The sequence below is a fragment of the Heliangelus exortis genome, chromosome 3 (genome assembly GCF_036169615.1).
Source record: "Heliangelus exortis chromosome 3, bHelExo1.hap1, whole genome shotgun sequence".
Taxonomy (NCBI): Eukaryota; Metazoa; Chordata; class Aves; order Apodiformes; family Trochilidae; genus Heliangelus; species Heliangelus exortis.
The window spans coordinates 26893334-26915986 of record NC_092424.1 but is presented as its reverse complement, the minus strand read 5'-3'; the positions used below and the strand labels follow the sequence as shown (position 1 = coordinate 26915986).

The window sequence follows — 22653 nt, the reverse complement described above, 5'->3', positions numbered from 1 at the left end:
TGGCACTCAGCAGATATACAAGTAGTTTATGGACAATTAATCCAGAAGTAACAGGACCCACTGGCTTATCCCTATGCATGGGGCAGAGCTGCAAGGTGGCACAGACCCTCTGCTTTACTCTCCTATGGAAGGACGTGGATCTAACCTACTTTTATAGCTGGTAACCCCTCATCCTTTATAGCTGGTATAGCTGTCACCTCCCATCAGAGGTGACAGCCCTGCTCATTGCTTGGACTTCTTCAACCAGCTGAGAGGTTTCCATGTGCAAGCTCTGCCCAAGGTGATGGGGTCACTGTTTTCTCACATGTCTGCATCTGACCAAGTGAACAATCTGAAGGAGAGCTGCTGGAGAAATGCCCCCTGCAAAATAAATATCCACTGCTAAGGTCACCCTCCTCATTCTGGTTTGCAATAAGTGTTAGACACTCTGCCATCAAAGACTTATCTTCTGATTTCAACAGCAGGTTTAAAGAAAGAGAGGAGGTGGAAATGTGAAATGTGTATGTGGCACTTGTCAGAGGATGAGAAAGAGCAGGTCTCTAGGTAAGCACTAAGTTACATGCTGCTGGCTGCCACCAGGTGCACCTGCTGGGAGGAGAGAAAAAAACCTACAAAACCTTTTCTGCATGTTAGGTAACTTTCTTGTGGCTCCTATTCGCTGGCACAGCTGGCCAGCTGGATAACCACAGGAGCAAAAGGGATGTAGCTGAGATCCCCCCTATTGTGAGAGGAGATTCAGAGACTGGCCCCGCATCAGACACACACACAAGGAGTCCTGGATTGTCACTGACCCCATGGCTCAGTGACACAGGGATGCTTAGAGCTGACAACTGGTGATCTCTTGGAGAGCAGGCAACTACCTAAGCCTTCCTCTGCACCAGTCACCAAGTTAGGCTATTGCCCCTTGTTGCCATCCAGAAAGTCGTTGAAAAAGCTTGGTAGAAAGCTCTGGAGAGACAATATTAACTTCCTGATACAGGATCTGCATTGTTGGGGGGGCTCAGAGCTGGAGTAGGAGTGACATTCATTGCGATAACCTATTTGTCCCAAAGGGTGAGGAAGAATGTGGGGGGTGTCACTAATGAAAGCATTTATGTGGCTGGGCTCCCAGGAAGCAGGGTCAGGGTGGGGGAATATCCTCTGTGATGGTGGCAATGGAAACTCAGTTCAGCTCCAGTGCCAAAGCTGGGAGTGACAATTACAAACTCATTTCCACTGCTTGAGCCAAAACCACAAGATAAAATAAGATGTAAATGCTGAGGCTGAATATTCACCTCTGTCCCCACAGTAAGAGAATTTCTTACCAGTAGCACTGACAGTCTGAAGAAGCAAACATCTTCAGGACTTTTCTCCAAAAATACAAAATACAAGCAGTTTTGATTTACTAAGGCAACATTTTTCTGACACCATGTTATTCAGATCAGATAAAGGATAAAGAATATATTTTAAACAAATGTTGGAAGTGTTTAGTATTTCTTGAACATTCACATTGAAACAATGAACAAAACCCAGGGCTTTTCATACCAGGAAGCATGATGCTTACTTTGAAAATGTATCTTTTCAGGAATTATGTGCCAACCTTCAGTTTATAGTTGGAGGGGCTACTTGAACAGATGTCTGCCAAGGAGAGCCAAGGAGTGCTGTACATACAGCACTTCTGAACTTTGTTTTGGAAGAAGAAAAAAAAAGCAGCTGAATTTAAAAGTGCTTCATACACAGACCATTTTCTCTGCTATCTTCCAGACAAAAGGAGAGGCAGATACCTGAGAAGAGGATCTATGCACCAGCTTTGCTGCCTGAGACAGGGTGTGTATGAGCTTGTAAGAGCCATGTCAAACTTGGGAGACACCAAGCTGTCTCCTTGGGGTAGGAGCATAATCATCCCTTTGTGGAGCAGAAGACTGGCTTGTTTTTCATCTCTTGAAACAGATCTGGACACCAACATAATAATGACAGTGCTTGTCCTGAAGCAAGAGTATGGGCTTCATGTCCAGCAAGAGGAGTTCAAAGACTTGGGACAAGGGACACTGAGGAAATGTCACCCTGTAGCCTAGTCATTTGTGATTTTAATTTGAGAGGCAGAGCAAGTTCCGTCTGCAGTTCCACACAAAATGAGCAGACAATAACCAGTAAGCAGAGTGGGAACTGGTTTAGTACAGACGCTGTGCCATTTATGTCAAGCAGGATGGCCCATCTGCTTGCAGGCATGAGTTAGAAGCAAGGGCCATGTTGTAAAAACTGAGCAGAACACATGAACTTTGTAATGCAGTCAACAACACGTAATTTGTTCCAAGCCCTTCATGCTGAAAGCTCCTTCTGCTTGCACAGTGCTTGGTGCAGAGCTGCAAGCAGGACCAGGAGCAGCCAGGCAGTGAGCATGCTGGGCAAATGCAGCCCAAAGAAGGTGGTCTTGCTCAGCTCCCCAGATTAGAGCCTAACACTGATGAAGTGCCCCTCAAGCAGCACCCATCCTCTCCTGAACATCCATACTAGCAACTTTTCTTACCTGATTTTCTCCACTGCTTGGTGTTGTCTAAACAGAGCTTCTTTACAAGCAGCCAGAAACTGTGAGAGGACTTTATTCTCTCTTCTGATTGCTGCTGCAGCAGCTTCCCCACCTGCCTGCCTCACTGATAAGATCTATCTCCAGCAGCAACCTCTTCTGATTACTTATAGCATCAAGAAGGCTGAAAATCTTGTAATGAGAATTTGATGGATTAGATACAGAGAAATCACCCTTTCTCTCTCCTCCAATGCTTACCATAGTCCTTCTGATCTTACTCATCTTCTACTAAGACCAGTCATTCTGGTCTGCAAATGAGGGTAAAACAATTTCTGCAAGTCATTGACAATAAATAATAACTATGTTAGTTCTGTAAACACAACACTATTAAAACAATTGCTAAAAAATTCCCTGGTGCATGGGCTTGTGCTCCAAATGGTAAAAAGTAGATGCTCAATAATATACTTGCTTCAGGATATATATTCAGTGGATGCTGGAACAGAGTATGGGGAAATCACTTAAAGTATTTTAGGAGTATGGTTCAGATAAGAAATAAAAGCAACATTTCTTGTCACATCCTATTTGGAAAGTTTCAACAAAAGCATAAAAAAAAAATCACAGGCCTGAAGTAAAACCTCATTTTCCTTGACAATTTACAAGCAAGAGAATTGAAGAAAATTACCTGGTCTTAAACTAGAAGGGGTCAATACATTACATGTGTTAAACCTAGAAACTAAGTGTGAATTCCCTGAGCCCCATCTTACTTCTGTCACCTCTTGAATGTCTATGTTGTGTCCCAGTCCTTTGTGCTATATGGGCTTTCATTAGAGAGCAGTACCAAAAATCCATCAAACAGTGAGAACAACAAAATGGGGCCCAAAAGCCTACTGTGAATCTCAGGATGGTGCCTGGCTCAGGGCTTACCCGAGCCAGCCTTTTGTGGGCACTATCCCAAGTGCTTTTCCTGAAAGCTACCCCTAATCCTAGAAAAAAAAAAGCCCTATTAGCTGATTTTGCTAGGAACTTAGCTTTCTCTTGCATTCTCAAAGGAAAAAAATAAAACAACAAAACCAAAACGTACACAAAAAAACCCAAAACCAAAAAAAACCCCAAAACATAACTAAAAATATTCTGGTTTAATTTCTGCAAGGCTGCTCACAATTGCTTCTATATTAACTGACCTTTCACAAAAATAAAATTCAGAATATAGGCATAGGACTTACCTTGTAGCATTCAGGTATTTGCTTTACACCTCTGAGACACGCTATGCTTTTAGTTATTTGATCCAATAACTTGAATATCAAAGTCCTTGTTACTAATACTGTCATGGAAGCACCTCTATTGAAACAGACCCTGATTACACATTTATATAAGCCACATGTGTGACCCATTAATAACTCCTTTAGGGAAATGCAGCTTATTTTTAATAATCTTCTCTAACATATTTCTTTTCCTTTAAAAGTAAGACTGCAGGTCTGGGTTTGTATGAACAAACAGAAAAGTGTCACTCCATTGAACTCATTTCTTTGACAACAGTGTAAGGTAGATGAGTATCAGCCTGGGAAGTTTGACAGGAAATTGAAAGGCTTGAAATACTTTAAATGTTCTTTGAACCATATCTTTTTGATAACCAAGTAACAACTTGAAATGCAGTCACAGAGTCTCAGATATTAAAGGTGACTTATGAAGTTTTTCTGCTGCTACCTGAATAAGTCAACTCCAAAATTGTTTGCAGAAGGTCTTAAGAAGCAAGCATCATAAATTTAATTTAAAGAATATAAAACATACTAAGACCATCTCAGCTAAATATTAGCTCTCCAGATCCACACCATTTTTTTTCATGAGGTGCTTTTTGTTCTGAACACTGAGAGAGTACTCCAGGCACTGCAGCAGTCCCCAGAAGCCAAGCTCACAACAGCCAAGGAGCCCACTCTACATATGTTTGTGCACATTTTGTCCTATGGGCAGATTTGAGAGGGTTAGGGTTAGGTAGGAGAAAAAATCAAGGCTTCACAGCTCTGAGATAGATCTGACCTCTGGAGGGAGTCTTTGGAGCTCCTGTGGGCAGGAGGGTGTACAATAATACTGGGTTTGTTCACCTATTTTGCTGTAGACATTAATATAACATGTTCAGTCCCACAGGCCCAGAGGTATATGAGATCATTAGTCTAGCAGATAAATTGCCTAGATCTCAAAAAATATTTTCATTGACAACTTTGACATGCCAAAGAGAAGAAAGCCCATTGTGCCCCTTTGCCTTTCTGTACACAGCTGCAGAGCTTAACTCATTTGCATAGAAAACTTTAGGAAGCTTTTAGAAATCTAAAAGTAGGAAGACTGCCAGAAATTATAAACTTTGTGGGCCAGTGCTTCCTTGACATCTGGTAGGATGTTCTAGGTACTGCAAGATCTGAAGAAGGGCTTCCAGCAGAGAGTAAATATGAGAGTCAAATCTGCTTCACAAACTGGGAAGCAAGAGCTGCAGCACTGTATTTGGATCTGAACACCAGGCATCAATATTGTCATTTTTCTAACTCTAACTTTATTAGACAAACTTTCTAATTAAGTATTTAATTCATTGACCAATCAGCCTCATTTTCTCTCCCCCTCAAAATTCAGTTTTTAGGAAGGGAATCGAGTAGTTTCCTCAAAGTCTGAAAGATTACCTGCAGCTGAATTAGGACAAGTTTTAGAGGTCCTTCCTAAGATGCCTTTCTATTGAGGCTGTGAAGTTGCACTATATTATGGGCACAACCACAGATAAAACTATGAAAGCTACTGCTCAAAAAATTATATTGAGGTTTGGAAAAAGTAACATGTACTGTCAATTTGTACATTTTTAGAAGTTGTAAATTATTATCCATTAGGGCTGAGAAACCTCATTAATAGGCCAGTATCCCACTGTGGTGTACAAGAACATAAGAGGCAACCTGTACAGCTTAGGCTCTTTCATGGAAACTCCTTGGGTCAGACAGATTCCAGCATCCTTTTTAATTTTTGTTAAAGCCAGTATTACGGGAACCTGAATGTAATGCATTGCTTGTATAGAAAGGTGGACCCAAGCCATCTGCATCTAGACCCCCCATGCAAGTTCCTGCCCAGCAGCTGATACTCAGCAGGTTCCTTTCCAAGTGCGGGGTTCATATTTGTTCTTCTGCAAGCTTAGCTGAAGATATTAGATCTGGAGGTAGGGTTTAGTGACATTGCTCAAGGCATTGCTTTAAGGCCAAGTTCACCACTGCAACTCTTCCAATGCAATTCTTCCCATACTTTATGCAGCATAATATTTCCTGGGAGGTTAGATTGCACCGTGTGTTTGTGGCAGGAAGAGGTGCCAGTGCTCACTCTCTCAGATGCTAAGAAATTAATTCATACTGCAAGACAGCTGTAGAGGATTTCACTCAATGTTTGGCATCTTGCAGGGAGGAGATTCTGAAATTGTTTAGTTCTGAGTCAGGGAAGTAAATAACACTTTTAAGGAAACTCCTCTCATTTCGCTGATTCTTCTGCCTAATAGTGCAGAAATGGTGAGTGCTGCAGCTAATGGCTCACTTGGTGGCACAGGATAATGTAAAATCAGAGTGAAAGGCCAGTAGGTGTCTTTTAACTATCTCAAATGATAACAGACTGCATTACTCAAGTACAAATCGTGATTTATTCTGTGTGAAAGCAATGACTGGGATAATGGAAGTGCTCAGGCCTCTGTTTGTTGTGGATCTTTTAGGTATATTACCAAGGATGGCCAGAGAGACTAGTGAAGCTTAGAGATCTCTGGGGTGAAGTGCAATGTACTGGAGCTTGGAGTGATAAGTAGTTATTTGTATGTCCCTGCCTCTCCCTCTTCAGTGTATTTTGTTATATTTTAAAAATTAAACTGAAACTATGCAGTTAATCTAATCACAAAGCACATTTATGAGAGATACTAAATCAGTTGGAATAAACCAAAATTAATTAGCAAGGTTAGATATTGATTTGCTCTGCCCAGTGGGCATTCTTCCCAGCCTCAAGCAGGGAAGTTTCCAATAAGAGAAAGCAGCCCAGGTTTTAATTCCAAGCAGGCCAATGCAAGCCATATCCATCTCATTTTCCAAGATGACTTTTCTCAGATTAATCTGACTGATAGTAGGGCTTGCAAACTGATCTATTCCTGGGAAATAAAGCAGGGCTAAACCACTGTGCCTCTGCCTCAACTCAAAGGTTTCTGGGCTCTACATCAGACTATCATTTGGTTTCTACCAGAGAATACTGAAAAAAAATGGGGATGTTGACTAAATTAAATTAAGGACCTAGAAATTTGAAAATTTATCAGAAACTGTCTGGGCTTCAGTTACCTTCAGAATCTCATGAGAATGGCAGTGACAACACGTCTTTTATTCAGAGAGGCATAAAAGTTCAGATTTGGACCACAATGTATTTTTTCATGCAATACTGAGATTTCAGTTTCTTGTCCTGACTGACTGCAGCACTGCTGCTGATGTTGTAAAGTACTTAAGGATAGAAAATAAAGATAAACATTAGAATTACTCTTAGCTTTATCAGAGCTGCTTAGATCATGCCCAAGATAGGGTGTCTCAGGCATGCACTCATGCTGTAACATACTTTTGTTTCACCATGGGACAGTCCTGATGAGGCAGGTGCTGAACTGCAACATCACATGAGGGCAGATAAGAGCAGATCTCACCTTGCTGCATAAAAATGTCAGAATGGGAAAACAGCAATGCTGTTTTCTGCAGTATATTTTCTAATCTCATTTTTTTGCTTTTTTGGGTTTTTTTGCTTATTCTCCCTAGGGAGAATATCAGGCATGCCAACAGACCTTACAACGGAGAAGCTCTGCCTGACTTTCAGGCTGCATATTACCTTATCCATCCAGTCTGCATCTTTGCACATTCTGACACCTGGCAGTGATTATTTGGTTTAAGACTTATTTGTTGCAAATACAGTTCCTGTCTGATTCCAGCCCTGTATAGTCAGGCTGCAGAGTGCACAGTCATTGTTATGGGCAGAAGCTCTAGTTTTTGAGAAATACTCACTCCTTTATCAGCTGCAGCCAAAGACAGAGCCTCTCTGTGATCTCATTGTAGGAATGAAACACAACAACTGAACAGCTTGCTTCTGTGCTCTGCAGTACTCCTGAATGGAAATATGTTGATCCTGAACAAAAATGCACTTTGGAAAAGTAAGTAGATGGTGGAGAGTTTTGGTGAGAATCATTCAGTAAATTTAATCTTTCCAATATTTGATGTACATGTGTACTTTTTAAGCAATCCTTTCTTTTGAATGGAGAGAAACTTCCAACACCAAGGGGATTAATGATAACATGTATGCATTGTCAACCTCTTGTTTACTTCCCTTCCCATTCAACTATTACCTTTTGTTAGAGCTTGCATAACTCAGTGCTTATCCAAAATATAGAGACCAGATGGTAATAAAATTAATGAGCTGGCAAGAATGAGCCCCAGTCGCTCTATATTTTGAGGTTTGCCTTTTTTTTTTTTTTATTTCTGCCTAAATGCTACACACTAATGAAAATGTTTAGATTATAAGCTTGGGAAGAGTCTGTTTACCCAGCCCTAATGGAAAGCCCATCTCAGTTAGGTGATCATATGAATCAGTACTGAAGCCAGGTCACTGTACGCTGCATGGGAAAGATAAATGTCCACTGTCTTTCAGTGGAATGTGCTGTATGTGCCATAAGATGCTGAGAAATGAGAACAGACCTCTGCTTGCAACATGAAGAGCTCAGTGTCTGCCACTCACGCAAACCTCATACGAACAGTAAAAGCAAGTGACTCTTTCGTGGGGGCCAACTCTTACTCCCATTAAATGATGCTTCCTTACACATTTTGTTCTGCCAGTTTTGGTGAATTTACTCATGAAGTATGATACATGAGGGATTGACCATGGCTGGGTCATGGCTGGGACAGAAAATGGTATGACTGATCCTGTAATGTGTAGCAGTTGTTGAGAACAACTGTCTCCATGAGATAAAGCTCACTCAGGCAGTGGGAAATTTTGTTTCCCAAAAGCCTGTTCCAAGTTCCAGAGTTCAGTTAAGTAGGGCTTTGGCCAGGCTCTGTAGTACTGATGTAGGCTGCCCTTTTGGGAGAGTCATCCATTTGCAGTCACCTCGTTTGCTGCAGGCCGATGGTCTAACTCTGATTTTTTTTGTGCAACAGGATGGCATTTTCAGATTTTCAACAGCAGTTCACCCATCTTGAGATCTGCAACTTGACTCCTGACACCCTATATAAATAAAGGGGACCTGACACTGTTTAGTGGACAGTGGAGATGGGGTTCAGATGCAGGGGGATTCCAGAACTCCCAAGATGGAGATCCAGCCAAGTGGCTGCTTGTTGAAAAACCAATAAAACAATCAAAATAAATGATTGTGAACCAGAGGGGCCTTCAGTGGGAAGGACTTAGAGGAGCAGCGCTTTCTGGAGGGTTTAAATAGTAAGCAGAAGATTGGCAGCCTAAATCAAGATCTAATTCGTATTTACTTCCTTACTGGAGATTACCATCCCACTAAATAGTTCATTCATGCCTGTATTTTTTTCCTCTTTTTTTAAGCTTTTCTTGCTTACACAGCTATTGCTATTGACTGCAGTAATCCTCCAAAGGGTTGGGCAGGACAGGAAAGTGTTACAGTTAAGTGGCAGTATTGTTTCCCCTTCATTTTCAGGTTAGGCCTCTCGAGAGGCTGTCTGGCATTTGGTCCTCTTGCAGAAATAGCAGCTGCAGCCAAGGAAACTTCCTGGAGATAAATGACTGGCTGGAATTAACAGTATCAGCTCCTCCCTGCTGGCCATCACTCCTCAGGAAATATCTTAAAGCTCTGATTTGCCATGACTCACATAGCTGTGAAAACCATACAGTGTAATGGAAAGGGTTGGCAAAAGTCCTGGTAAAAGTGCTTCTAAAGAGATGTTCCCTGTAATTCTAGTAACAGCCATCTTGGCTACAAGGACAGCAAAAATTCCTTATTTTTTCTTGTGTTTGGAATTTTTAGCAACATACTGGACCAATCCCCAGTTTAAAATCTGATTGGATGAACCAAATGATGACCATGAAGGGAGTCTGACCGAGCCTTGCTATACTATACTGGTGGGGTTGATGCAGAAGAACTGCAGAGGACAAAAGAAAATGGAAGAAGCTCTGCTTCACTCTATCAGGTAAAGTTTGTTACTGATTAAGGGCTTTATTCCCTGTTTTTTCACTCTGGAAAAAATTAGCAATGCACTACATCTTGACATTCAGCATTGTACTTCAATAAGAACTGCATTTTTCAAGATGACTCAAATCCATCTCTTCCACATAATAAGGGGAAATTCAGATTAATTTAAGTTCAGTTTTTGTTCCCCTTTAACCGGAGAGCAGTGTAAAACTAGAGGCAATAATTTAGCAACAGTCTAATTCAGAATCTGAATGGAGGCAGGCTCAGAGTGCCCAGAAATTCCAGATTAGTGTCACTGATTACATCCTATTGTTAGTTCGCAGTAGTAACTTTCTTTTTTTTTTAAATTGTTATTCCCTTGCATAAGAAAATTGTTTTGATTCATTGTCTACCATGTTATTGTTCTGGTTGAGTAGTTTTGATTATTGGGGTTTTTTCTTTTCTGATTCTACCAGTGTTGCTTTTCTCTAAAATGTTATGTAGGGATAATGTCTACAGTATCACCTCTAATTTCTGTGATGTGAAAGGATAGAAGCAAACATAAAAATTTCCAAACAGTATTATCATTCGCAAAATTTTTTCTGGAGAAAAACAATTAAATGTTACATAGGTTCCGCTGGATGAAGATCATAATCAGCCCAGGTGGAAGCAGATGGGAATAGCTGATTTTAACTAATATATCTTGTGCAAGATGGTTCAAAAATAGGAAAGGTTTTCCCTAGTGCCTAAGTGTTTGCACACAAAAATGGACCTCAGTACATTTTTGAGTCACCATTTGTGTGTTGCCAAGCACTTTGGCCTACTGGCATCCTAGAATTTGCACAATATGGATGTCAGACTGCTGATAGTGCTGAGTATAAACCTGAAGACATTAGCAGAGCCTTTCTGCTTTACATCTATTTTGTCCCATTTGCCTCATCCTTGGTCTTTCCCATAGGAGGGTAGACTCCTAGCAAGATGAAGTCGTTCTTTTGAAATAAACGGCTGCTAAATCATCTCAAGTGGATGTTCAGCTAAAAATTTCATCATCCTCATGCTGGTTGGTGCTGATGGTAGCCTTATATTTTCATCATGTTCCAGAAAGAATAGACTAGTAGATTTTAGGCCTTCTGTAATGAATTCTCAGTTCATGTTTGTTCAGCAAAATGAGGCTAAGCTGTTGACTTTCTTCACCAAACATTTCAAGGCTTACCCAAGTATTTCCAATGAATAGTATAATTCACAGTATTACGTTGAATACTACATTGAAGGAGAAAAGCAGTTAAATGTATTTATTCCTCTGGATGAAGACCCTATATTTCTTTTGAAGCACCTGTAACACAAGGTGTTACACAAGCTAAGAACTTCCTGCAAAATGTCATGTATAACTGATAATACAATATGTGGTTGTAAATAAATTTTTTTAAAAAGTGTCTGAAGGAGACTTTATCTGATTTATTTTTTTTCCAATGATAGAAGTGGATATGTCCCAGCCCTTTAATATCAGCTCTTCCTCTTCCTTTCAGATTCCTTGGGAGGTATGTAATCTCTCCTGAGGACTTTTAGCCTCCAGAGGGGCACCTCCTGTTGCATTGGAGAACTTAGCTATCAGGAAATCCTATTCCTTACTAATGACAGCTCTTCTGAAGAGCTTGGCTCTTGGATCACTGGACCAATATCTCAAGTTCTGAATAACCATTTTCACAACACTTGGCACAAGACTTTTTTATAGACATCTGAGTCCCAGTCTTGACTTTGCTTATACTTGTTGAAATTTGGCTTCCACTAAATTTCTTGTAACAGAGGTCAGAATTTATATATTTAATACAGGTGAAGGCAGAACTGCTGCACTCTAAAATCAAGAAAATATAGCTAGTGCTATTTAGAAGTGCTAAACTGTGGATCCATTCCTTTCCTAGTTCTTAGCTGGGTCTCCTGGTAATAAACAAACCATTCTCAACCTTTCCTTATCCTTCCAGGTGTCAATACTGAGGCAGAGACACTTTTCATTACTGAAGGAAGAGACCCCAGGGGTGGCTGGCAGTAGGAAGAGCCTGTGCTCATTACTGCACTGCCAGTTTTATCCTCAGCTTTTCATCCCTTTTCTTCTCTCTGAGTAGATGAATGTGTGGTCATGTAGCAATTAACTGTGTTCTTTTAACAGTCTTGCAGATGCAAGGTAAAAATGAACATTATATATTGAAAAAGATATGGATCTGGCTTCTGAATCTTTGCAGCCCACTTAGCTTAGTAAAGAGAAAAGATGAAGTTGTTGAATAAATGCCAAATCCAATCCTATCTTCAGAACAAAAGTGGAAAAAACCTTCATATCTTTCTACAGTTTGCAACAGAAAAAACAAGCTATTATAAAATGTTTGATAACATCCTTCCATACTCTGATCTTAAGCATCCAGAAACCTTACTCCACTCTGTTCCCCACTCTGTGTCAGCCCTACAGCATTTCTTGTGATTCAGTGAACCACACTTTTTGAAAAACAACCCTGTGAAACAGAAGTCATGAATAAGGTTTGTGAGTAAGGTTTATAGCAGAGATGTTATTCTCACAGTACTGTTTCTTCTTACATCAGTGTTTTGTTTTTTGAGATACAGTGTTTCAGTTGCTTAAGAGTATATTGGTATTAAGGAAAATTAAGTACTATCTTTCACATAAGCCAAAGGAATACCCTTATTATTAATATAGAAGTAGGCAAAATTGTCTAATGTAGCCCCCAAAATCTTACCTTGTTACTACTACTTTGTCCTGTTTACTTTTCTGGCTGTTTAAAGAAATCAGAGACAATTTCTATGCAATTAGGAAATTTATGTCATACCATAAATTGCACAAAACCATTCTGAAATTTATATTTGTTCATAAGCAGTCTGCCTAAACAAAAAATGCTCAGTTCATGTATAACTAAACTACAGCAGGTACTAGTTTGACCAGTTATGAGCATACATGGTATTTTTATTTATTTTTTATCACATACTATAATGAGGCATGTGAAAAGGTAATCTTTATAGAGAAAGATCCTGTATCATTCTAATTATCTGCCTGACTGTTTCCCATGACAGAAGTCCAGTCATTATCTTTTATGCCATCACTTGCAGATTTATTATTTTATGCAAAGAAAAATATAGATGGTTAAAAAGCACTGACATTGAAATGGGGTGGCTGGCTTACCAGTGGATTGTCTAATGGTTTTTAACAAAAACTCGTTTCCTGCAGATGAGAATAACACAGATATTCATGTGAGCCATGCCTTCTTCACAAGGCACCCACTGTCAGCCTGCTCTGGTCAATGATGTCTCCAGCTGCATCAAATTGCCCCTTGGGGAACACCTCATTGTGCCACCTACTTTTGAGCCTTACAAAAATGGAAAGTTCTGCCTGCAAGTTTTTTTCTGAGAAACAGACTAAAACACAGCACATTTCTTCTCTGTTAAGCCTCCTCTTCTGACAGTGGGGCAGATGAAGAAAAAGGCCAGGCGTTGCTCCCACATGTTGCTCTCTTTTCTCTTAGCCAGCAATTTATCAGCAAAATAGACCCATTTATAGGACTTATCTTCTTATGTAGTCTACCATATGTGACACACTATCAATGGTGAAAAGTCATGGCTCTTCAGATGGTGTCCAGCAAGCACTGAAGTGATAACCTGAGGAGGTCTGTGAAGCAGCAATTCCCAGAGTTAAAGAGGGCAGGATGTGGGAGTATAACAAAAAGGAGATGGTTTTAAAAAGGGTTGTATCAATACCAGCCATTGAATGAAAAATGTGTTAGATTTATCACTGTATGTGTTTGTGCTCTGGAAAGGTATTTTTTGGTTATGGGGGTTCTTTACGTATCTCTATGACTTAGTTTCATGTCCTTTTTCAGGTACCTGTGCCCATATGACACAGAAACTGCATCCTTGTAGACTGGGCTGGGATGCATTAAAGTGTCCTCTCATCTAGTACAGGTAGGAGAAGGCAGGGAGGACACTGAACAATCCTTTTCATGGAAACAAATAGTATTCCTGAAATGTGAGAGAATGTGTAAAATCAGCCTTTCAAGGAACTGCTGAATTGCTATGGCCAGGTGCAGCAACATTTTCACTGCAGCTGTTTCATAAAACAGAAGAAAACACTTTAATCAGTCTTAGAAAGTATTTACAAAGATATAGATGATGAGTTCAAGACTGTTTCAAAAAGCTGTCTGGAGAGGTAAGTGAAAGATCGGACTGGGATCTCTCTGCTATGACTAAGCAAATATTTGACTTTCCGGTTCTTTTTACTGTCTGGTCTTCAATAAATTAAGCGGTTCTCCCCTTTCATTAAGTCACAGCTTTAGTTTAATTTATTTTACAGTAGAGCAGCTCTACCACATTGCTCCTTTTTTTGGTGCAAAATGAGATTTTTTCCCTCTGCAATGCACGGCACATTCATGGGAATGAGGACTTTGAAAATATTACCCCATGGTGAAATAAATTGCCTGGTAAGTTAGTGTATGTTAGTGTATAATTCTGACAATTGTCTCATTGACCAATTCTCTCCTCTTTGTTTAGAAGACCTTGGAATTAAAAAATTATTGCCTCCACTTTCCCTTTCCTTGTTGTATTTGAAAAACCTCAGTACCTACAAAGCCCTACTGCTCTAGCCTGTGGCTGTCACATCAGATTGTCTAAATGAACAGGAGGTCACTGGCATGGAAGAGGATAAACATCTTGCTAATTAGAAAGACCTTGAGTTTGGAGAGAGCAATTTTGGTATTGTTTGGTTGTAGTTTTCATAAACCTAGAAAACCTCAAATGTTCTCCCTAGCCTCTTTAGCTGAGAAAGACAGTAGTCATCCAACTAAGTCAAACCTATTAAAAAATTAATTTACTTGGTCATGTCAGCATGGCACATAATGAACCATTTATTTTCCGATTGAATGGCTAGGAAATATTAATAATTTCTGAGGAACTCTTCCATCTGATGTCTGATGATAAATGTAAAGTGTTGGAAAAAAATTTTGGTGAAAAGTAATGTTACATAGTTCCCATTGAACAGAGCTGAAAGGCACAGGCTGAGTAAGATATTAAGTTGCCCTTTCAGTATTCACCTGTGACAATACCACATTGCACATGGGATCTGTGCCAGCAAAACCCAGCTCTGTCAGCTAAGGGTGAGGAAAAAAAAAAAAAGAGGTTTTTTTCTGCCCCTAGCTGTTTTTTCTTGGCTTGTTGAACTTTTTATATGGGAGGAAAATAAACTGCCTGATGCTGCCAGCCTATGCTTCCTGTACCTTTATGGAAGGACCACCATGAGAAGACTCCCAAAACCAATAGCATTCCCTGCCCCAGAAAAGCCATGTAAATGAGGTAAAGCGAAACAGAGGAAGAAATGGCAGCTCTTAAGGTGGATGACATATCCAAGATTGTCTGTCAAAAAGTACTTGCCTAAAAGTATTTCTGACTTGGATTTTTACTTCCTTTTTGTGCAGGAAAGGATATTAGAAGTGATGGTGATGTGAACACATTGAAAATATGAAATTATCTCTTGATCCAGCATTTCTTTACTCTTTTAAAAAATATATCAAAGCTATTTTCAATTAACAGATTTTCTCCCCACCCTGACTGTCCCTGTTTCCATCAACATCTCTCTGACTCCCAGCTTAGTTTACCCTGTTAAAGTGTGAATCAACAAAAAGCCTGGTCCCCTATTTCTGTTTACATGTTTAACATGTATCAAGTCTGACTCCACTAGGCAAAATCTCATCAGGAATAAAAAGATAAAATGGTAATAATGCTGGCCAAACATCTAATGCAAATTGATACCAAATGCAATAGAATTCCTGGAAAGACCTGAATATCAAAAGGGAGGCTCCAAGTTATCAATTGCAACCTTCTGACAATAATTAATGGCAAGAAAGAACTTTTTACTATATTAAAAAAACGGAGGAAAAGGGGAAAATCATCATCATCATCATCTGCAGCAGCAGAGGAAAAAGGGAAAACTAGCAGCATCAGGAGCAGCATCAGCAGAGAAATCATCAGCAAAGCCAGACTAGCAGTCTTGCCCCCAGCAAGACACAGAGACCCCTGTGAGGAACACCTCATTGCTCTCTTTTCTTAATAACCCTTTCTCAGGATGAGTATTTAATTAAAAACCTTTCCTCTTGAATCTTTTTCTCCCATTAGAAACCTCTCTTTTCAGCATATTGTCATTTTGCCCCTGAAATAAAGAATTATAATTTGCTTAAACCATAAAACCAGTTACCTTTTGCAATTTGTGTGATGTATATGAGCAGTGGCTAATATTTACTCTCAAACAAAATATAAAATAATAGTTACAGACCATAACAGATGGATTCAACATCAACACTTGCAGGGAGATGATCAGCCTTTTAGATGTATCCTTTGAACATCATTTCATTACTTTTAAAGTTTCTGCAAAACTTCCCGACAAGATGAGTCTATATTCACACTTCCATTGTCCAGGCATGTGGCTGAAGGCACAAAATTGAGCAAAGCATCTCTGTCATCTGAGGATAGCAGAATCCTGAACCATGTAACCATTATCTACTTCTCTCACTTGCTCTGCATCTCTTATTGCTTAAACTTTTCCTGAAAAAAATATCAGGGAGGAGAAGCAGGGACCTTCTGCCTGGATGAAGCTGTGCAGCTTTGGGTGTACATGTAGCATGCTTGGCAGGAGGTAGGTTTTTTAAGCACAACCTCAACTTTCATCTCTAAGGTTGTTTCATCTCTGCTTGTAGAGCACTGAGCCTAAATCAGCAGAGGCAGGCTGGAGAGTCTGTTCAGAGGCCACAAGTAACATGCTGTGCCTCCCTCCCTTTGGCATATCTTGTAGGACAAGATCTAACAAGCTTTGCTTAGCCAAGGGAAAAGGAGAGGTCAGCACGTCTGCCCAGTACTCCTTTGACATGCTGGGAAGGTAGCCAATGTACTGGGAGGGTCAAGAGCCCTGGTACCAGGATTACACTAATGGTGGTCTTGTTACATGGGTGTGTTGAGGTCAGCAGGGATTAACCATGAATTTTGTAGATCACTGGCTGTTAGGAAAAGTGATGCCTTGGCCCTGCATTCCACAGCCTCTCAAACCTAACAGGGAAATGCAAATAACAGCAGCCTGGGGGCTAACTTCATTTTTTCCATAATTTTCCACAGGAAGGAATAGTCAAGGCCCTGAAGGACACAGGGGAAGACTGTGTAGCCTACTATTGACTCTGACACAGTTCTTGTTTCTGCTTTACAACATTTTTGTTGCAAGGCCAGTTTTTTTTTTCCTAGAGGCTTTACAAAATCTGAGTGGATCTAATCTTGCTTATATATTTAGAAATCTCATATATCTGCACCCTTGAGAGTGCAGATAGCCTAGAAACTCTTGGCATGCCTTTAGCTAAGCAAACGTAAAGTAGTGGATGTGTCTGTGTGAGAAGGAGGTGTATTGCAAATGAAAATGATGCTGTGATGAGTGATTTGTTTATATCAGAACTGGTTCCTCTCCAGTTTTGCTAATAGAGGAATCCTGGTTTCTGAAACATGCCTTAACATCCCCAGACCAATGGATCCAGAGCCTTGGATCTTCTAGAACTGAAGATGCTTTGGATGAAGATTCAGAAATACTCAGTAACATACAATTTCTGACTGTCTCCCCTTCCCTGGAAGCTCTGAAGTGTAGATCCATAACTGAGACAGTGGTAAGTCACCACAGGCAGATTTACTTGGAAGACTTCCTTCTTGTGGCAGGAGCTCATTTCAGTGCTCGGTAACACCTCTGATTTAGAAGGTCACAAGTAGATTATTTTTCACCTTGGTGACACCATACCCATAAATTTCAGTACTTCATGGAAAGCCAGATTAATTGTCTCTCATTGCTGGCAATGACAACTCTCTGCAGCCCACTCTATTAAAGCTCATATGAGCATGTCTCTGCTGTTGTGATATGTTATATTGCCAGCTGAGCACCAGCAAGCACAAGAAACTTGTGTCTCTACAAAAAACTGGCTTTATGTTTTTTCAGTCTTGTATAAGTGCTGAATTATTTTTGTGATGGAAGATTTACTATACCAAGAAGTGCACCCGGAATCAAGCAGTCTAAAAGATAGTCAAATTTGGACATGCTTTGTTTGGCAATATCCCTTTTGTGCAAGGCTGATGCTACCATGCCTGATACTGGTCAGCACAGAGGATCTGTTCTGAAGGTTCATGAGGAAATGTTCATCTGTCCTTCAGCTGGAGGCACTGGTTCTGTCCTCAGGCTGGTGTTGGCAGAGCAAGCTCTGGGAGCCAATTCCAATCTGAGCTGTAAACTTGGTGGCTTCTAACTGGATAATAAACCTTCTGGCAGCAGGAAGCATATGTCATCTCATCTGAAACAATAAGCAAAATGGACTTTGTCTGTTGCAGTGCTTGCCAAATGATAGGATATTTTCTGCAATGGCCTGCCTGCCACCTTGTAACATGAAGGCTGACAAGCTGCCAGCCCATGGGAACATGCTTCCTAGCTTGGCAGTAGCTGCTTGAAACACTTCCCTTTACTCACTTAACATTTCAAAGAGCTATCAGAAACCTAAGGCTGTGCCTGCACAGCAGACTGGATTCAGCAGAGGTAGGCACCAATGTCCTGGCTTTTATCTACCTACAGGAGCATGAAGGATGGCAGGGCATGGACTGCAAGCCAAGGTTAAACCCTTGAGGATCCCTGACTGTTTCATTCTGGCTGCTACTTCCTGGCAAGCCTTGTATTATGGTGTCTTCACTACTGTTCATACCTGTTATGAAAGCCAAAGTCTACCTTCTCATGTTTGCACCCTCACACTGCTTTGTGAGCCCACATGGAAAAGCCATTTACCCATTCCTTCCTTCCTCTGCTGCAATTTATAAGAGAGTGGACCATGATTACTCTGGTACCATTGACTCCCATGCGAAGCAAAATGCCCTCAGAGAGGCAGGTGAGTATGTGCTCCAGGGCAACATTCAGTCACTTCAGTCCCCCCACCAAACACTGGAAGAATAGAGGAGTCTTTAGTGGCTTTGCTTCCCTTTGCTTTTCCTCCTTAATCACAACATTGCCAGTGCCATTCTCCCTTCCTGACAGTCATATATTGCTGCATCCTTTAGCTGTTACATACATCAGAACCTATCCTCTGTTCTGCATGATGAGCCATGGGTATTTCTGTCCATGCTGGGACCATTGCTTAACTATCTGGTTATTAATTGTTCTATTTTTGACCTGTTTCCTAATCTAATTGTCCTCTTCTGGAGGTGTGTCCAAATCCCTTTCCTTCATTTCCTCCCACTGGCTCTCTTTATACTAAGAGATGGTCAAGGCATTCCCCAATTATATCCTCTCTGAAGTGTGCTATTCACTTTTGGATCAGTGTTTGCCAGCTCAGGGACATCTGGAGGAGCACTGTTTTTTTGATCTATCTTTTGCTTGGTAAAGTCTATGTGAACGAGCCAGAGACAGAAATAGCACTAATGTGGGCCTGAACAGAGCCTGATATGTTATGTGAACAATTGGCTTTACTGCAACCACTGTTAGGTAGCTGCAACACTCAGGGTTTAGGCCCAGTTGGTACCAACCAGGCCTCTGCCGGCTCACCCCCCACCCCTGCTGTGGGACAAGGAGGAGAAAATCCACCTTAAGTTTCATTTATCAAGACAAGGATAGGGAGGTTTGCATTCCCCAATTCTGGTAACAGGCAAAAACAGACAAACTCAACTTGGGAAGGAAAAGAGCTTATTTAACCTACAAGGAGAAAGAGAAAACATGGTCAGATCTTAATACCTTCTACCCTCTTCCTTCTTCCCAGGCCCGGATCCCTTCCCTGCTGCCTCCCCCTCAGGGCACAGGGGAGGGGCAGGCGGGGTTCAGGGTCAGTTCCCCACACACTTTTCCTCCTCAGGGGGAGAACTCCTCACATTCTTCCCCTGCTCCAACGTGGGGTCCCTCTCATGGGAGAGAGTCCTTCAGGAACCACTCCAACATGAGTATCCCCCCACAGGTGCCATCCCTCAGGAACTGCTCCACCACGGACTGCACACAGAGTCACGGCTGCTGCTGGAACAGCCACATCCTCTGACACGGGGTCCTCCATGGCTGCAGATCCACATCTACCCCTCTTTGCAATCCTACACAGGCTGCTTCTTCACGTCAGCCTTTCTGTGATACTTCAGTGGCTACAAATCTATGTTTACCCCACAGTGGTCCTTCAGGGGCTGCTTCACTCTGCTTCTTCAGGGACTGCTCCACCATGCTTCTCCATGCGCTGCAGGGGCGCAGCTGCCATGTCACCACGGGCTGTGGAAAAATCTTTGCTTGGCACCTTTCCCCCTCCTCCTTCACTTGACCTTGGTGCCTTTTTCTGGCATTCCGCTCTCACTTCATCCTCTACTCCACTCTGCAGGTCCTTTTCTTATATTTCTGCAGTTTCATTTTCCATTTCTTCAATATATTACTCTCAGCAGCACATCCAGCTTCCCATATCTGCTCGGCCTTGGGCAGAGGTGGGGGAGGGATTGGAACCGGGGGAGCTTCCATCAGCTTCTCACAGGAGCCACTCCTGTGCCCACCCTGCTTCCAAAAGGAGCTTCTTCTCTGTGCCATATAATTCATTCATAGGCAATTAAAAGGCAGGGTCAGGGTACTGAGCTGAAAAGTATTCATTCACATGGTGGGTGTCCTCATAGCAGTGGGAACAGGGATATATACCAGAAGAAGCTGGAGACTATTCTCCCAGTCCAGCAAATCTAGGAGAAGATCAACGTCTCAGCACTAGGGAGGATGAGATCTTGATTATTTACTGTAGACAAAATACTAAAGATGAAGAGGGAAAAAGTTAAAATTTCCCAAGATGCCTAATGACCCAGTAGTGTTTTAAATTTCATATATTGTGTCCAAGATACCTGGAAAATACCTTGTTCTCTTTAAGACCAAGTAGATGATATAATTGAGATATACGTGAAGTAACATTTTTATTCTTTGCGTGGGGTTCACAGTAGAATGTGGGGCAGTGTTTTCACAAGTTATTTAAGTGTTAGTGAACTGCAAACATGTAACAGCATCCTTTTGTACCTGGATGTGAGTTAGGATATCTTTCTCATGTCCTTTCTGCTTTAGGCTTTTTTTCCAGTGCTACTGAATTATCACAGCTTTTCAGGTTTTGAACAAATTCTTATTTAAGTTAAATATAGATTTATACACCTTTTGTTTACTTTTGGGGCATGTGTTGTGTTTTTTGCTATTATGTGTTTTAGACAGTGGGGAGAGAGTAAAGAGAGAATGAGCAGCTTGCCAGCTTCTTTCTCATAATGAATGGATGTTAGATGGCAGTTACATAGAGGATGATGTACCCACTTTGCTGTGACAGGCTCAATTCTTCAGTGACTGTACCCCAAACAAGGCAAACTCAAATAATGCTACAAAGGGATGCCTTCCAATAGCTCATTGAGTTTTCAGTAACAAACTTACCATTCTACTATGGAGTGCGTTCATTTTCCTACGAGATTAAAGCACTTTCAGACTGATCTCAAGACTTAGGCATTTGTAGAAGAAAATTACTATATCAAGATGATGTCAGAGCTGGTATATTTCAAGAATCTTTTCGTATAATTTTCATTAGAAACTAGTGGATCATTGCTATGAAAATAAATACAAAATTATTCTTTTCACAGCTTTTCTTCTCATCAGAGTCAAACTTTCTAGAGAAAGAGACATCTATGCAAAATATAAACATAAACACCATAATGCTATTTGTTTTTAATGGATTTCTTCCTTCTGCATTGTGAATGGGATTGCAGGTTATTTCCCCCACAAATACTGTACAGTGGTAAAGTATTTCTTCTGTTATGCACAGAAAATTTTATTTCACTGCTGGCTATGCACAGCTTCTAACTTTCCAATCTGTAATTCTAAGCAATGGAGCATGGCATGAAGCCTTGGTTTTTAGATGCGTTTTTCATGGAAATGCTCACCCATGGATTCTCTGAGCAGGCAGCAGACTCTCAGATTTCCTTGGTGCCCACAATGGCAATGCCTGATGTGATTCTGCTTTTCTTTTCACAGCTGGACTTGTCCCTCAGATCCTTGAGCAGGGTAATCCATCGTTACAGGAAAACAATAGGAAATTAATTATTGCAGTCTCTGATAAACAAAGCTATCAGCAAAATTTTCAATGGAGAGAAGGGCCAGACTAAACATCAAGAGAATTCAAACAGAAGGATAGGCACAAGTCACAGGGCATTAGTCCTTCTCAGAGAGCAGGAACTCTTCTATTTTAGAATTATTGACAAAAATTGCAAATGAAAATCAAGAAATACAAGTTGATGACGACTCCATAATGATTATCACAGGTGGATATATAATGTAACAGCCAGAAGTGATTGAGATATTGCATAAGCTGAAAAGAAAGCTGTTTAGAGCAGAAAACCTATGATGTTTCCTCCCAGACACATCGCTAGGACCACGTTCCCTGCAAAGGAAACCACACCTTGCAGGGTACACTGGTATCTTGCTTTCAAGTTTCTGTATTCAGCCTCTTGCACCATAGTTCAAATAAAGCTAAGACTACTGCTGAGAGCTTAGAAGTAGTCAAAGATTATGAGCAAAGTTCTAGATAGACATTTCTTTTAAGAAAATACTGAAGGAATTGGGGAAGTTAATCTGGAGAAGATTGAAGAGCAGCTGCAAACTTGGTGGGAATAATCTGTTTTCCACATGCACAGCGAATGGGCACAAGTTTTGTGGGAAATCAAAATCACATCTTAATGATCCAGAAACACTGCAGAGTTGGAGTTCTTTCCAACCCTGTTTTCTATGATCACTAGAAGCAGCATGCAAGGTGTGTGAGATGACCCTCTTTGACATGAGCAGTGTGTAATTAGCTACTATTTCTTATTTTAGGAGTTGGTTTAATGGTAGTTTTCCATTGGAGTACGTCTGATCACATATGGGGAGGTTCCTGATTTGCTCTGTCATCAGGACCAAAGGACCTGTGGCCTTGGTTAT

The 22653-nt window shown here is 40.9% G+C and overlaps 1 protein-coding gene across 1 annotated transcript in view; it reads left to right on the top strand.

Moving 5' to 3' along the window:
• The window catches only part of CAPN8 (calpain 8), a 30785-nt gene extending 9853 nt beyond the window's left edge, over window positions 1-20932 (top strand). Inside the window, 15 exon segments of the mRNA XM_071741230.1 lie at window positions 1565-1642; window positions 6228-6313; window positions 7632-7706; window positions 8683-8751; window positions 8753-8830; window positions 9514-9678; window positions 10761-10876; window positions 12886-12941; window positions 12943-13056; window positions 13058-13098; window positions 13181-13244; window positions 15968-16030; window positions 17202-17266; window positions 18513-18595; window positions 20904-20932. Of these exon segments, the coding sequence (XP_071597331.1) occupies window positions 1565-1642; window positions 6228-6313; window positions 7632-7706; window positions 8683-8751; window positions 8753-8830; window positions 9514-9678; window positions 10761-10876; window positions 12886-12941; window positions 12943-13056; window positions 13058-13098; window positions 13181-13244; window positions 15968-16030; window positions 17202-17266; window positions 18513-18595; window positions 20904-20932 (1182 nt within the window).
• Window positions 20933-22653: the final 1721 nt, after the last annotated feature.